General features: G+C 37.7%; 1 protein-coding gene across 3 annotated transcripts in view; it reads left to right on the forward strand.

Moving 5' to 3' along the window:
- NUP205 (nucleoporin 205) overlaps positions 1-14,457 on the forward strand; it is a 78,199-nt gene that overhangs the window by 36,664 nt on the left and 27,078 nt on the right. For all 3 annotated transcript variants that reach the window (XM_081533011.1, XM_081533010.1, XM_081533009.1), the window contains exons 19-30: positions 627-747; positions 3,080-3,161; positions 3,426-3,590; positions 3,923-4,047; positions 5,611-5,725; positions 10,094-10,243; positions 11,095-11,166; positions 11,528-11,685; positions 12,205-12,285; positions 13,266-13,457; positions 13,968-14,235; positions 14,336-14,434. In XM_081533011.1, the coding sequence (XP_081389137.1) occupies positions 627-747; positions 3,080-3,161; positions 3,426-3,590; positions 3,923-4,047; positions 5,611-5,725; positions 10,094-10,243; positions 11,095-11,166; positions 11,528-11,685; positions 12,205-12,285; positions 13,266-13,457; positions 13,968-14,235; positions 14,336-14,434 (1,628 nt within the window). The remainder of the gene's footprint in view (positions 1-626; positions 748-3,079; positions 3,162-3,425; positions 3,591-3,922; positions 4,048-5,610; positions 5,726-10,093; positions 10,244-11,094; positions 11,167-11,527; positions 11,686-12,204; positions 12,286-13,265; positions 13,458-13,967; positions 14,236-14,335; positions 14,435-14,457) is intronic.

Genomic DNA, 14,457 nt, shown 5'->3' on the forward strand with positions numbered 1-14,457 from the left:
GTGAATGGTGGGCACATCATCCCAGTCTCTGCCTTCAGCTTTACATCATGGCATTCTCCCTGTGTGTGGCTGTGTCTACTTTTCCCTTTTTTATAAGATTATCAGTCGTTGAATTAGGGCTCTCCCCGATGGCCTCATCTTTACTTGGTTAATTATATCTTCAAAGACCGTTTCCAAATAAGATCATTCTGGGTTTGGCTATCAACATGTGAATTTTGGGGAAACACGATTCAACCCATAACAAGGTTGCTCAGTCACTTCAGTCATGTCTGACCCTTTGCGACTCTGTGAACTGTAGCCCACCAGGCTCCTGTGTCCATGGGATTCTCCAGGCAAGAAAACTGGAGTGGGCTGCCATCCCCTTCTCCAGGGGTTCTTCCCAACCCAGGGATTGAACCCAAGTCTCCCGTGTCTCGTGCATTGCAGGCAGTTTCTTTACCACTGAGCCACCAGTGAAGCCCCATAACAGGTTACATCTAGTTATTAATAGAAGGGGAAACCTTTGTGTAACTTACCAAAAGTACAGTATTGGGTAGGAGAGCCCTGGTTGTGAATGTTTTGTATTGAGTATAGTAAGAAGCAAAAATTTCATCACATTGTTCCCCAAATGTTTTCTTGTTTTAAAGATACCTGTATCATGGCAATACTAATCCAGAATTGGCTTTTGAAAGTGCCAAGATCCTCTGCTGTATCTCTTGCAATTCCAATATTCAGATAAAGTTGGTTGGAGATTTCACACATGACCAGGTAACTGATTTTGTTATTGCTTTTCTTGTTATTTTTTTGGTACATCCAGAATACATCTTATTCTTGTATGTAGGAAAATCTTGAGAGTAAGTATATTTGTATATGATGGATGAAAGCCTACCCATGTACTGGGCTATGATTTGTGTTTGATGATAATTCCATTCCCAGGGATACTCTTAATATGTATACTGTAGTATGTGATTATACTCTTTATTATAGTATGTAACTGTATGGCCTAATGAGACCGTTTAATGTGCTACCACAAGCACATTTTAAAGGATGATTAGGTTTGTAAGTGCACCTTCTGTTTGTTTTTTGCATCCTTTGTTTCACTCTTCCTCAGTTGCCTCTGTGCTGAGTGAGCCTCTGCAATTCTGATTTCACTGATGTGAGTTGTCTGCTTCTGTGGTTTTTTGTTGTTGTTTGCTGTTGTTGTTTAGTTGCTAACTCACGTCCAAGACTTTGTGACCCTGTGGACTGTAGCATGCCTGACTCCTCTGTACATAGGATTTCCCAGACAAGAATATTGGAGTGAGTTGCCATTTCTTTCTCCAGGGGATCTCCCCCTACACAGGAACCTGTGTCTCCTGCATTGGCAGTCAGATTCCTTACCACTGAGCTACCAGGGAAGCCTCTGTGGCTTTTTGGTGACCCACATTGTGTTACTTCATTTGATACACTGTAGAGTGTTTTAGATGTTTTCCTCTTTTAGTTAGTTCTCTTTCTATTCACTGAATAGCTATAATTGGATAATCTATTATTTTTCTTTCTCTTTATAGACATTCCTCCCCTTGTATATTTTATGCTGGAAATCACTGCTCTAGCTAGTTGAAGAGTATTATTGGGTTTTGGTATTTTGAAACAGGGGCTCTTCTGGCATTTTGGGTGGGACAGATCTTCATTTTAGTGTAACTGTCTCTCAAATTGCATGACTCTTAGCATCCCTGGTCCCCTACCACTGTCTTTGAGTAGCAGTCTCTGGTCCTGAAGACTCAAAATGCTCTCATATAATTCTAAGGGCCTTTTAGAGTGGCACTACCACCCAAGTTGAAAACCACTATTTATATTATATATATTATATGCATAATATATATATTATATATATTATTTTAGATGTCTAATCTGGTTTTTGGATGAAGTTCATGAAACCACATAATTAATTAGAGGACTTTGGATGCAGATTTTCAGTTCATTGGCGTTCATTTGAGTTTGAATTATTACCAGTTTTAGTATCCTGCTAGAGTTCTTGAGGGCTTCTCAGGTGGCTCAGTGGTAAAGAATATGCCTGCCAAGCAGGAGACACAGGTTCGATCCTTGGGGGGAATCCCATGGACAGAGAAGCCTTGAGGGCTATAGTCTATGAGGTTGCAAAGAGTTGGACACGACTTAGCATATACACACACACACACATATATAGAGTTCTTAAAGAAGATAGAGTAGTATCTAATCTCTCAGCCCAGAAATATAAAACTGGTGTAAGTAATACATTTCTAAAGAGAAAAAAGGAGAATTTTATTTTATATTTTAGTTAAGATAAATAGCATAAATATATAATGAAGAGGTTATGAAATAGTAATTTAATGTTACTGTTTTTAAAAACTAGTTTTATTCTTTGGGAAAGAAAATTAATGAAGCAAGTTTTTGGGGTTTTTTTTGAAGCAAGTTTTAAAGCCAATAAACTGTAAAAGTTTTTGCTTCTTAAATTATTTGTCCTTATTTATTTTTGCTTTGCTGGTTTGTCTCTGCTGTGTGTGGGTTTCTCCTGTTGTGGAGAGTAGGGCTTCTCTTCATTGTGGTGTGCAGGCCTCTCACTGGGGAGAGTAGGGCTTCTCTTCGTTGTGGTGTGCAGGCTTCTCACTGGGGAGGCTTCTCTTGTTGTGGAGCACTAGTTCTAGGTGCACAGGCCTCAGTAGTTGCAGCTTGTGGGCTCAGGAGTTGGGATGTGCAGGCTCTAGTAGTTGCCACTCACGGGCCTTAGAGCATGGGTTCAATAGCTGTGGCACACAGGCTCAGTTGCTCCATGGCATGTGGGATCTTCCCAGGCCAGGAATTGAACCTGTGTCCCCTGCATTGGCAGACAGATTCTTATCCATTGCTCTACCAGTGAAGTCCTCTTTAGTTATTTCTATAGCAAGCTAAATGGCACTCAGTTAAGGAACTGAGTTTTATATTAATTAAAAATGTAACTAAAACCTAATACTTTCCTTGGAGCAGATTTGCCTTTTGTCTTTGTAGACAAGCATTTATAATTGTATATCATATTTGTCATAGTTTCTGTAATACTTATAACCTTTTTATAATTTCTCATTTTAAAATCTTTATGTGATTTCAGAGTGTAAGTCAGAAGCTGATGGCTGGTTTTGTGGAGTGTTTGGATAGTGAAGATACAGAAGAATTTGTACGTCTAGAAGAGGGTATGTCTTAGATTAACGTGTATTTTTTATTTTATGTAAATAAAAAAACTGTTGAATGTCTAGTGGTGACATAAGGAAATTTTGAGAATTTGCTAGTATAACAGTAAATAAGACTTTTGGGAAACCTCTTAAATCTGAACTTAATGTAATAGCTAATCAAGTAAACTAAAGCTAAAGAAAACATCTGAGGTTTGAGATACAAGTTTTATATTTTTCAGTTTGACCCATGGTAACTATTTATTGCTTTATTATTTCCACATTTAGGCTCAGAACTTGAAAAGAAATTAGCTGGAATCCGTCATGAAACAAGAATCCATATCTTGAATCTTCTCATTACGTCTCTGGAACGCAATCCACCCAATCTTGCTCTCTACCTGTTGGGCTTTGAATTAAAGAAACCTGTCAGTACCACAAACTTGCAAGACCCAGGTATTGCCACAAGACACACAGCCATTTATTTCTTTTTCATATATATGTCGCTAAATGATTAGGTATTGTATTCTGGGCTCGTGGGATAATTCACTGAAAGAAATAATGTATGAAAAATTATGTGACAGGTTGAGTTTTTGGGGATTTAGATGTAGTCTGGACAAACTAAGCCTTGGAAAATTAGTATTTAATAAATTTTCTGTATCAGTATTTGAAATGGTATTTACAGTAGGGTGTATGTGTACAGAGCTTTAAGTTTTATAAATGTATCCTGGGGTTTTTAATGCCGAAATTGGGAAAGAGAAGCTGACTTCTCTCTTGGTTTCGAGCAGGAGTGTTAGGTTGCCCTCGGACCTGCCTTCACGCCATCTTGAACGTCTTGGAGAAGGGAGCTGAAGGGAGAACAGGCCCACTGGCAGTGAGGGCATCCCCTCAACTCGCTGAGCTGTGTTACCAGGTATACCGAGGGCTGAACTCTGTAGCACCTACGAGAAGAAGCTTATGCTTGAATCCATCGCAGATATGCAAGTACCACAGTAGGACCGAGTTGAAATGAGTTCATCTAGTGGTTTGACCAGTGTTTGATTTATGGGTAAAATCCACAAAGCACAAACTCAAGATCTTATAGATCTACAAGATCCTGTATGTTGATCTCTTGAAAAATAAGGGATGGATTTAGACCAGTTGATACAGAAATTTTCCAAGGATGCTGTGTTTCAAGTTGTTTCTTTTTAGTGGATTAGGGTCAGAAGACCTCTGATTCCTATCTCTGCCCCTTAACTAAGTCACTTTGGGTCTGCCCTGAAACTTCTCTCAGTTTTTAAATTTGTGAAATGGGCTATTGTGAGACTTCAATGAGAATGCAAGAATGTAAGTGAAAGTGCTTTTTAAGAACCATGTGCATTATACATATAGCTGTATGTAAAGTGGTAGATAGTCAAATTAATGTAACTTTAAACTTTAGTGAGTTTGTTGTTTTACTTGTGTTGTATTCTTTTATTTCTTGTTTTCTTCACATTATAAGTATTTTAAGAACTAGGCTTTATAAGATACAACTAATTTCTCAATTTGATTCTCATTTTCATGGTAAGAAAGACTAAAAAAACTGGAAACAACCTATGTAATTTATGTTGTAGCAGCAGGTTACTAGAAATTAATGACACATTTCTTACCATCTAATATGAATAACTTGATTTTGTTTTGAGAAATTCAGTATTTATAGTGTCAAAAACAATATAATATCAAAGCTGTTTGAAAGACAAGCGTACACCTGTAAGTATTTAAGCTTTACCTTGTGTTCCCTTCCTATCTTTTCCTTGTATATATTAAATACATATTTACAATTTTGTGTCCTTCCCTCCCCCCTGGGGGGAGGGGGATCTTTCTGTGCTGCTACAATATAAATTACACTTAGGTTGTTTCCAGTTTTTTTACTCTGCTTTACTCAACATCTTTAGTTATGCTTTGTTGTTTTGTGTTTTGCTTAAGACTGTGTTTCTAGATCTGTATTGAATTTACCTTCAGTTGTTGCTACTAATTTTATAAAATCACAAAGAACACTAAATTGGTGAATACTGAACCATTGCTCTTTGGGAATACATAGGATTAGATTCCCACAAGGGATTCTTAGATCCCAACAATTATATCAACTAATTAATACATAACCTTGGTTTTTAGAAGTTACTTCTGAGTAATTTACTGCCAATAATAGATAAAATACTAAAACTTATTATTTAACTACATGTATATATGTTAGTATATTTAGGGTGATTTTAAGATTAGGCCTATAAGAATGTTGTCAGCATTCTCCAGTTGTATTCTAGTATATTTTGAGTCAGTGTGCTAAGAACTACTTGTTACTCTGCATTTTTGTATTATATATGCATATGTTTATCCTTGTTGCTTTAGTTGTTTACGGGTCTTAGGTTCCATGTAGTAGATTTAAGTTCAACGTTTTTATTAAAATCTGTAATATAAAAAGCTGATTTGGGGATTTTCTTATGTTATTGTAATTCTGTAGGTGATTTACCAATTATGTGCATGTTCTGATACATCTGGTCCTACTATGAGGTACTTGAGAACCAGCCAGGACTTCTTATTTTCTCAGTTGCAGCACTTACCATTTTCTAACAAAGGTAGGACATTTTTCTCCCTTATTATTAAAACAAATGTGTAAAGTTTGTGTTGAGTGATTTTCATTTTATAACATTTTGGGGTAGCAGTTAGACAAGTCCAAGTCCATGCCCCAACCAGTAATGCTAAAGAAGCTGAAGTTGAATGGTTCTGTGAAGACCTACAAGACCTTCTAGAACTAACACCCAAAAAAGATGTCCTTTTCATTATAGGGGACTGGAATGCAAAAGTAGGAAGTCAAGTAATACCTGAAGTAACAGCAAATTTGGAGTACAGAATGAAGCAGGGCAAAGGCTAATAGAGTTTTGCCAAGAGAACACACTGGTCATAGTAAACACCCTCTTCCAACAACACAAGAGAAGACTCTACACATGGACATCATCAGATGATCAATACTGAATTCAGATTGATTATATTCTATGCAGCCAAAGGTGGAGAAGCTCTCTACAGTCAGCAAAAACAAGACCAGGAGCTGACTGTGGCTCAGATCATGAACTCCTTATTGCCAAATTCAGACTTAAATTGAAGAAAGTAGGGAAAACCACTAGGCCATTCAGGTATGATCTATATCAAATCCCTTGCAATTATACAGTGGAAGTGAGAAATTTATTTAAGGGACTAGATCTGATAGAGTGCCTGAAGAACTATGTACTGAGGTTCATGACATTGTACAGGAGGCGGGGATCAAGACCATCCCCAAGAAAAAGAAATGCAAAAAGGTTAAATGGTTGTCCAAGGAGGCCTCACAAATAGCTGAGAAAAGAAAATAAGCAAAAGGCAAAGGAGAAAAGGAAAGATACACCCATTTGAATGCAGAGTTCCAAAGAATAGCAAGGAGAGATAAGAAAGCCTTCCTCAGTGATCAGTGCAAAGAAATAGAGGAAAACAATAGAATGGGAAAGACTAGAGATCTCTTCAAGAAAATTAGAGATACCAAGGGAACATTTCATGCAAAGATGGGCTCAATAAAGGACAGAAATGGTATGGACCTAACAGAAGCAGAAGATATTAAGAAGAGGTAACAAGAATACACATAAGAACTATACAAAAAAGATCTTCACGATCCACAGAATCATGATGGTGTGATCACTCACCTAGAGCCAGATCCTGGAATGTGAAGTCAAGTGGGCCTTAGGAAGCATCACATGAACAAAGCTAGTGGAGGTGATGGAATTCCAGTTGAACTATTTCAAATCCTAAAAGATGATGCTGTGAAAGTGTTGCATTCAATATGCCAGAAAGTTTGGAATACTCAGCAGTGGCCACAGGACTGGAAAAGGTCAGTTTTCATTCCAATCCCAAAGAAAGGCAATGCCAAAGAATGCTCAAACTACCGCACAATTGCACTCATCTCATATGCTAGCAAAGTAATGCTCAAAATTCTCCAAGCCAGGCTTCAGCAATACTTGAACCGTGAACTCCCAGATGTTCAAGCTGGATTTAGAAAAGGCAGAGGAACCAGAGATCAAATTTCGATTGGATCATCAAAAAAACAAGAGAGTTCCAGAAAAACATCTGCTTTATTGACTATGCCAAAGCCTTTGACTGTGTGGAGTATAAAAAACTGTGGAAAATTCTGAAAGAGATGGGAATACCAGACCACCTGACCTGCTTCCTGAGAAATCTGTATGCAGGTCAGGAAGCAACAGTTAGAACTGGACATGGAACAGCAGACTGGTTCCAAATCAGGAAAGGAGTATGTCAAGGCTGTATACTGTCACCCTGCTTATTTAACTTATATGCAGAGTACATCATGTGAAATGCTGGGCTGGATGAAGCACAAGCTGGAATCAAGATTGCTGGGAGAAATATCAGTACCCTCAGATATGCAAATGACACCACCCTTATGGCAGTAAGTGAAGAAGAACTAAAGAGCCTCTTGATAAAAGTGAAAGAGGAGAGTGAAAAAGTTGGCTTAAGACTCAACATTTGGAAAACTAAGATCATAGCATCTGGTCCCATCACTTCATGGCAAATACATGGGGAAACAGTGGAAACAGTGACAGACTTTAGTTTTGGGGGCTCCAAAATCACTGCAGATGGTGACTACAGCCATGAAATTGAAAGACTCTTACTCCTTGGAAGAAAAGTTATGACCAACCTAGACAGCATATTAAAAAGCAGAGACATTACTTTGCCAACAAAGTTCAGTCTAGTCAAAGCTATAGCTTTTCAGTAGTCGTGTATGGTTGTGAGATTTGAACTATAAAGAAAGCTGAGCGCCCTTTAAAGAATTGATGCTTTTGAACTGTGGTGTTGGAGATGACTCTTGAGAGTCCCTTGGACTGCAAGGAGATCCAACCAGTCCATCCTAAAGGAAATCAGTCCTGAATATTCATTGGAAGGACTGATGCTGAAGCTGAAACTCCAATACTTTGGCCACCTGATGCAAAGAACTGACTCATTGGAAAAGACCCTGATGCTGGGAAAGATTGAAGGCGGGAGGAGAAGGGGACAACAGAGGATGAGATGGTTGGATGGCATAACCAACTGATTGAACATGAACTTGAGTAAACTCCAGGAGTTGGTGATGGACAGGGAGGCCTGGCGTGCTGCGGTCTATGCGGTCGCAAAGAGTTGGACTCGACTGAGCGACTGAACTGAACTGAACTGGGGTGGCAGTTTTAGAATTTGTGGAATTCTGTCCTCGTTTTATTACTTTGCTTCTGTGTTCCTTTGTGTTGTTTTTGTAATTTGTTCTTGAGAAACCTGATGTTTTAACTGGCAGCAAAAAATTATTTTCAAATAGCCTGTTAAGGATGGAATTTGATCCTTTTACTAACAAAAGTTTAAAATTGTGTTTAAGGGATAAGAAAATATTTATATAAGAAAATTTTGAAAATTTAGATTTTTTTGTGTGAGATTGTTTTGTAAAAATCTATGTTTTACTTTTGTTTCTTGTGTATGATCAGGCCTTGAAATGAAAATGGGAAACTAATTATGATGGAAACTATACCTTTAGTTTATTGACCTGATCAACCCAGGCTTCCTGTGTTTTATAGGATTCTATTTTATGTAATTTTCTTTTTGATCAATTTGTAACAGTTTTCTTAGTTCATGTTATATCTAGACAGTAATGGTTTTATTGAGGTTTTTTAAAAGTTTATTTTGTATCATCTTTATGTTTTAGGAAGTCTTCACTCACAGATTTCTTCATAAGTTGCCATTACTAGTAATTGTCAACTCTGTTTTGCTTTTTAAGGATTTTTTAAAAACCTATTTATTTATTTTCGACTGTGCTAGGTCTTCATTGCTGCGAGGGCTTTTCTCTAGTTGTGGTGAGTGGGGGCTTCTCACTGAGGTGGCTTTTCTTGTTGTGTAACAAGAGCTTTAGGGTGCCAGGACTTCAGTAGTTGCAGCTCCAGGGCTCTAGAGCACAGGCTCAGTAGCTGTGGTGCACAAGCGTTGTTGCTCCTCAGCATGTGGGATCTTCCCAGATCAGGGATGGAACCCCTGTCTCCTGCATTGGCAGGAGGATTCTTGACCACCAAGTCACTAGGGAAGACCCTGCTTTACTTCTTAGGGTATGGTGTGAGAGACTTGGGAATTACCTAATGGCAGAAGAGTTTGACTTCATTTTCATAATCAGTATATGTTATTTTTAATCCTAAGATATTGTTTATAAAAAGATTTTTAAGAAACCCTTTTTTATTCCTAATTAGAAAACAAAAGTTCCTATCTTGCTTATCTTGCTATCTACTTTTGAAATATTGATGTAGCTTTGCTTGTAATTATTATTATTAGCAGCAGTAGTAGTGTTTGTATGTTTATAAAACTCATAATTTAGGACTTCAAAGCCAGGCATATTACAATAATATTGGATTCAAAAACTTCTATTGTATAAGTGATTCCCAATCCTAACTATATGTTAGATCAAAATGACCTTGATAATCTCAAGATAGCAGAAAATTATGCAATTTAAAATTATGCAAATTATGTGTTTATTTTAGTTTTTGAAATGTATTTTTTTCTGAAATAAAAATCAAATTTTATGGTAGTCTTTTTTGACAAGATAAATAGTTGAGAATTACTTGGATTATTTTTTTAAGTATTAAATTCTCTATTAATGTCAAACTATGATAGATCCAGAATTCTCTAGATCTGCGTGAAGTTATTGTAGCAACAGAAACTTGACTCTCTTTTGTTTTTCAGTTGCTTTTGCTTACCTTTCATAGACATACACTGGCTTATTTTTTCTCTCTTGGCATCTGTTTTTTTCTGTTTTAATTTTACAGAGTGACAAATTATTATGGTGGATAGTTTCATAATTTATTGACTGTGTTACATGGGAAATGACAAGCTATAGACTATGTCTGTTCTGATTTTGTGTCATTATGCTGGGAAACTAAACATATGTATTTAAATTCCAGAATATGAAATATCTATGCTGAACCAGATGTCCTGGCTGATGAAGACTGCCTCAATAGAACTAAGGGTAACTTCTTTGAATCGCCAACGCTCACACACCCAGAGGCTGCTACACCTCCTGCTGGATGACATGCCGGTGAAACCCTACTCAGGTGAACATGGGCATGTTGGCATTTGTATTGTCATGCTGCTGACTGGTCTGTGTGAATGCAAGTGCGAATCTGAATCTTACGGTTAGTCTGTGATTGTAGGCCAAACACATTCTTTCTGCCTTTAGAATTTTTTCCCTTCAGAACACAAAATTAAAAGTCACCCGTCATTGCCATTTTATTATTGTTAAAAGCATTCACATTTTGCTCTGTTCGTATACACGGGTACACAGTGGAGTTTGTCACACTGAGCCAGCATGACCCAAGATATTCTAATATGTGTTTTACATGCAAATTAAGCACAAACTTTTCTAATCATCTCACAGGCATGATTGGATCCTGCCTCTTTTAGAGTTCTGATTGTGCTTTTTACAATTGTGAAAGATCAAAGAAATCCAACTGCAAAGGCTCAGGGATCTCCTGACTGAAGGCAGTGGAGTCGAGAATATTGAGAATTTTTCGACGTACTAGAAATAATGAAGAGTCGTTTTATTTCAGCTGGGACATTGAGGAGAAAAGCAAACCACAGCACTCGGCTCACTCTCAAAGACAGTACTGTATCTATGTTCAGAAAGGGCATCAGTCTGGAAATTGAAGATTGTATTGAAATCTAAATTGGATTTTATTTCTAACACATTCATTTAGATAGATAGATTTGATCTGATAGAAACAAAGAATTAGGTGAATGTTGTTGATAAGTTCTCATCATCTTTGCATTTTAATTATCCATTTGCAAGGGGCTCTTTGACCTAGAAACAATGACATAGAAATAAAATAACCTGATATTTGTTATTTCCAAATAAATTTTGTGAGTGTGTTCTTTTTCTGATCTTTTATTACTGATGCTCCAACAGATGGGGAAGGAGGCATGGAAGATGAAAATAGGTCTGTCTCTGGGTTCCTGCACTTTGACACTTCTACAAAAGGTGAAGCTCTTTCAATTTGTAATAAATTTGTAGATACGTATATATTAAATTGCTTAAAATTTCAGGAGGTAATTAATGCCTATATCTGTAAATTCTGAACTGATGTTGAAAAGCTATATAAAAATTATTTGTCAATTAAAAAAACTTTTTATAACAGGATGATAGGATGGCAAAAGCATTTTTGCAAATGAATGTGTTAGAAATAAAATCCAATTTAGATTTCAATACAATCTTCAATTTCCAGACTGATGCCCTTTCTGAACATAGATACAGTACTGTCTTTGAGAGTGAGCCGAGTGCTGTGGTTTGCTTTTCTCCTCAATGTCCCAGCTGAAATAAAACGACTCTTCATTATTTCTAGTACGTCGAAAAATTCTCAATATTCTCGACTCCATTGACTTCAGTCAGGAGATCCCTGAGCCTTTGCAGTTGGATTTCTTTGATCGGGCCCAGATTGAACAAGTTATTGCTAACTGTGAACACAAGAATTTACGGGGACAGACAGTCTGCAATGTCAAGGTGAGCATTGCTTTAGAGTGTGTGCAGTATCAAGTGGTTCAGTCTTTGAGTTGTTAGGGAAAAATAACTTTTTTTTCCTAATAGAGTTGTTGGTTTATTAGACTGTGGTTTACACTTTTCAAGCAGCAAAGAAAGAAAACTGAATAGGCCACACTAATTTTATCTCTTTGTTAGGTTCCCCATCTCCTTCCTGTTAGTAGTTATGCCACCCAGCTGTCACTCTGGGGTGGTTTTAATTATTTAACTCTCTACCAGGTAGGTGGTAATGATCTAACTAGTAGGAAGAAGATATCCTGTGCATTTGCACCAACTTTCCTGCCGCAGAGGCTCTTTGGTACTACTCTCTGGAATGTGAGGGATCCCTCCTGTTTTTGACAGAAATTGGATGGTGCCACAGTTAAATTATATATAAAGTTATCTGAAATTTTCCCCTCTAGGGCAGTTTAAAGTAACTGCTAGGTTATTGTTGTACTGGTGTTGGGAATGATCTTGTTTTTCTCCCTTCTCTCAACTATGTAGCTTCTTCACAGAGTTCTTGTAGCCGAAGTGAACGCCCTTCAGGGTATGGCAGCCATAGGACAGAGACCTCTCCTGATGGATGTAAGCCCTGCTGACACCTTTTAACTCCTTAAGCTACTTAAATCGCCAGTTAGATGACAAAACAGTGAACTGACTTCTAAATTATTAGGAAACTACTTAAAAATTAAAAGTCACCTGTCATTGCCATTTTATTATTGTTAAAAGCATTCACATTTTGCTCTGTTCGTATACATGGATACACAGTGGTGTTTGTCACACTGAGCCAGCATGACCCAGATATTCTAATACGTGTTTTACATGCAAATTAAGCACAAACTTTTCTAATCATCTCACAGGCATGATTGGGTCCTGCCTCTTTTAGAGTTCTGATTATACTTTTTACAGTTGTGAAGTGGATCTGATAGAAATGGAGTCTTTCACTTTTGACTTTGTAATGTTAAAAGCTGAACTGAAGTTAATGTCTGGATGCCAGAATAAAAATCATATCTTTTCTGCTAAGTGAGGATTTACAACCTTTTCATATTGTGTAATAGATTTTACTTGTTCCCAGTCAGTGAGGGAAGAGTCACTTGTCATCACAAATGGGGAGATACGGGTCAGAGATCGAGCGGGAAGGACCACATATGTGGAAACACAGCTGGCTAGGCCAAAGCGAGAGGCAAAGAAATAGAAGACACATCCAGGAAACGTGCTATTGAACTTGGGTTTTAGGGAACTCTAGTGTTACAGAGTAAGTATGATAGACAGTTGCAAGAAGAAAGAAGATGGGATGAAAAAATTTCCACACACATCACCTCTGCCACCTATCTTAAACATACACACGCGCACACAGAGCTTTATTATTTTTTATGAAAAATAATAATATTCTGGCCACCAGTGTAACATAAAAAGTTAATCTGCTGTCTGGCAAGCATGTGGAAAGTTTCCAGAGGATACTGTAAATGTTTTCAGATTAACCAACAGGGTTACAAATAGCAGTCTGTTGGTAAGACTTTATTTGTCTAAGTGTTAACCTTGCAATTCAATTTCTGCGGCTGTAGGAAATCAGCACCATACTCCAGTATGTGGTAGGAAGAAACAAATTGTTGCAGTGTCTTCATGCAAAACGGCATGCTCTGGAGTCATGGAGGCAGCTGGTAGAAATTATCCTGACAGCCTGTCCCCAGGACCTCATTCAAGCAGAGGATCGCCAACTGATTATTCGTGATCTTTTACAAGATGTGCATGATAAGGTGACATGCTTCCTAAATTACTGTATGCTGCTGAACAAATTTTGATCCCATTTAAATATATAATTTGCCCCACCTGTTTTCCATTTTAGATTTGGAGTCAATAGAGTTGTGCAATGCCAGTGTTAAAACGTTCCTTGAGGAAAGTTTTATTGTAACTGTACAATAATGGCTCTCAACCAGAGTGTGTATCAGCATTCCCTAGGGAGCTTTTTAAAAATCTACATGACAGATCCCTACCCTAGACCTATTAAATAGGAGGCTCTACTGGGGAGGCCATTACGTTAATTTCCATTAAAAACCTCTAGGGAATTCTGCTAGGGCTCCCTTCTGGTTAAGAACATTTTACTCAGCATCCTATTTAAATTTCTTTCCGTGTATTAGCTTTTGTCTTTGAATAGTACAATTCCATCTTTAAACTCTTGTGGTAGTTGAAAAGCTGAATGTGTAAGACATGTTAATGACTGTAGCTGAAAGCAGGGCCCTCACTGTGGTTTGTCTTTCTGCTTTAAGATCCTGGATGATGAAGCAGCACAGGAATTAATGCCCGTGGTAGCAGGTGCTGTGTTCACCCTGACCGCTCACCTAAGCCAAGCCGTTCGCACAGAACAGAAGCAACCCTTAGTCTTGGGACCCGGAGAGGTCCATTGTACTTTCACTCTTGATAGCTCTTTCACCTCACCTCCGCCCACAGAGAACCCAGTGGTGGGGTTTGCTTCTCTCGGAGATTCTTCACTTCACATCATATTGAAGAAACTGTTAGACTTCATTTTGAAGACAGGTTTTTTTTTTTTTGGTCTAAATTTTCTACAAATTAGAACTTCTGTATTTGTTTTAACTTTAATTTGAAAAAAGATTTTTCCTCTGCTGTATTTTCCTAGGTGGTGGATTCCAGCGAGTGAGGACACACCTGTATGGCTCTCTGCTTTATTACTTACAGATTGCCCAGAGGCCAGATGAACCAGATACCTTAGAAGTGGGTAAGTGCTAATCTTTTCTGTTT

This window comes from Giraffa tippelskirchi, chromosome 10 (assembly GCF_054371585.1).
Source record: "Giraffa tippelskirchi isolate mGirTip1 chromosome 10, T2T-mGirTip1v1.2.pri, whole genome shotgun sequence".
NCBI classification, from domain to species: domain Eukaryota; kingdom Metazoa; phylum Chordata; class Mammalia; order Artiodactyla; family Giraffidae; genus Giraffa; species Giraffa tippelskirchi.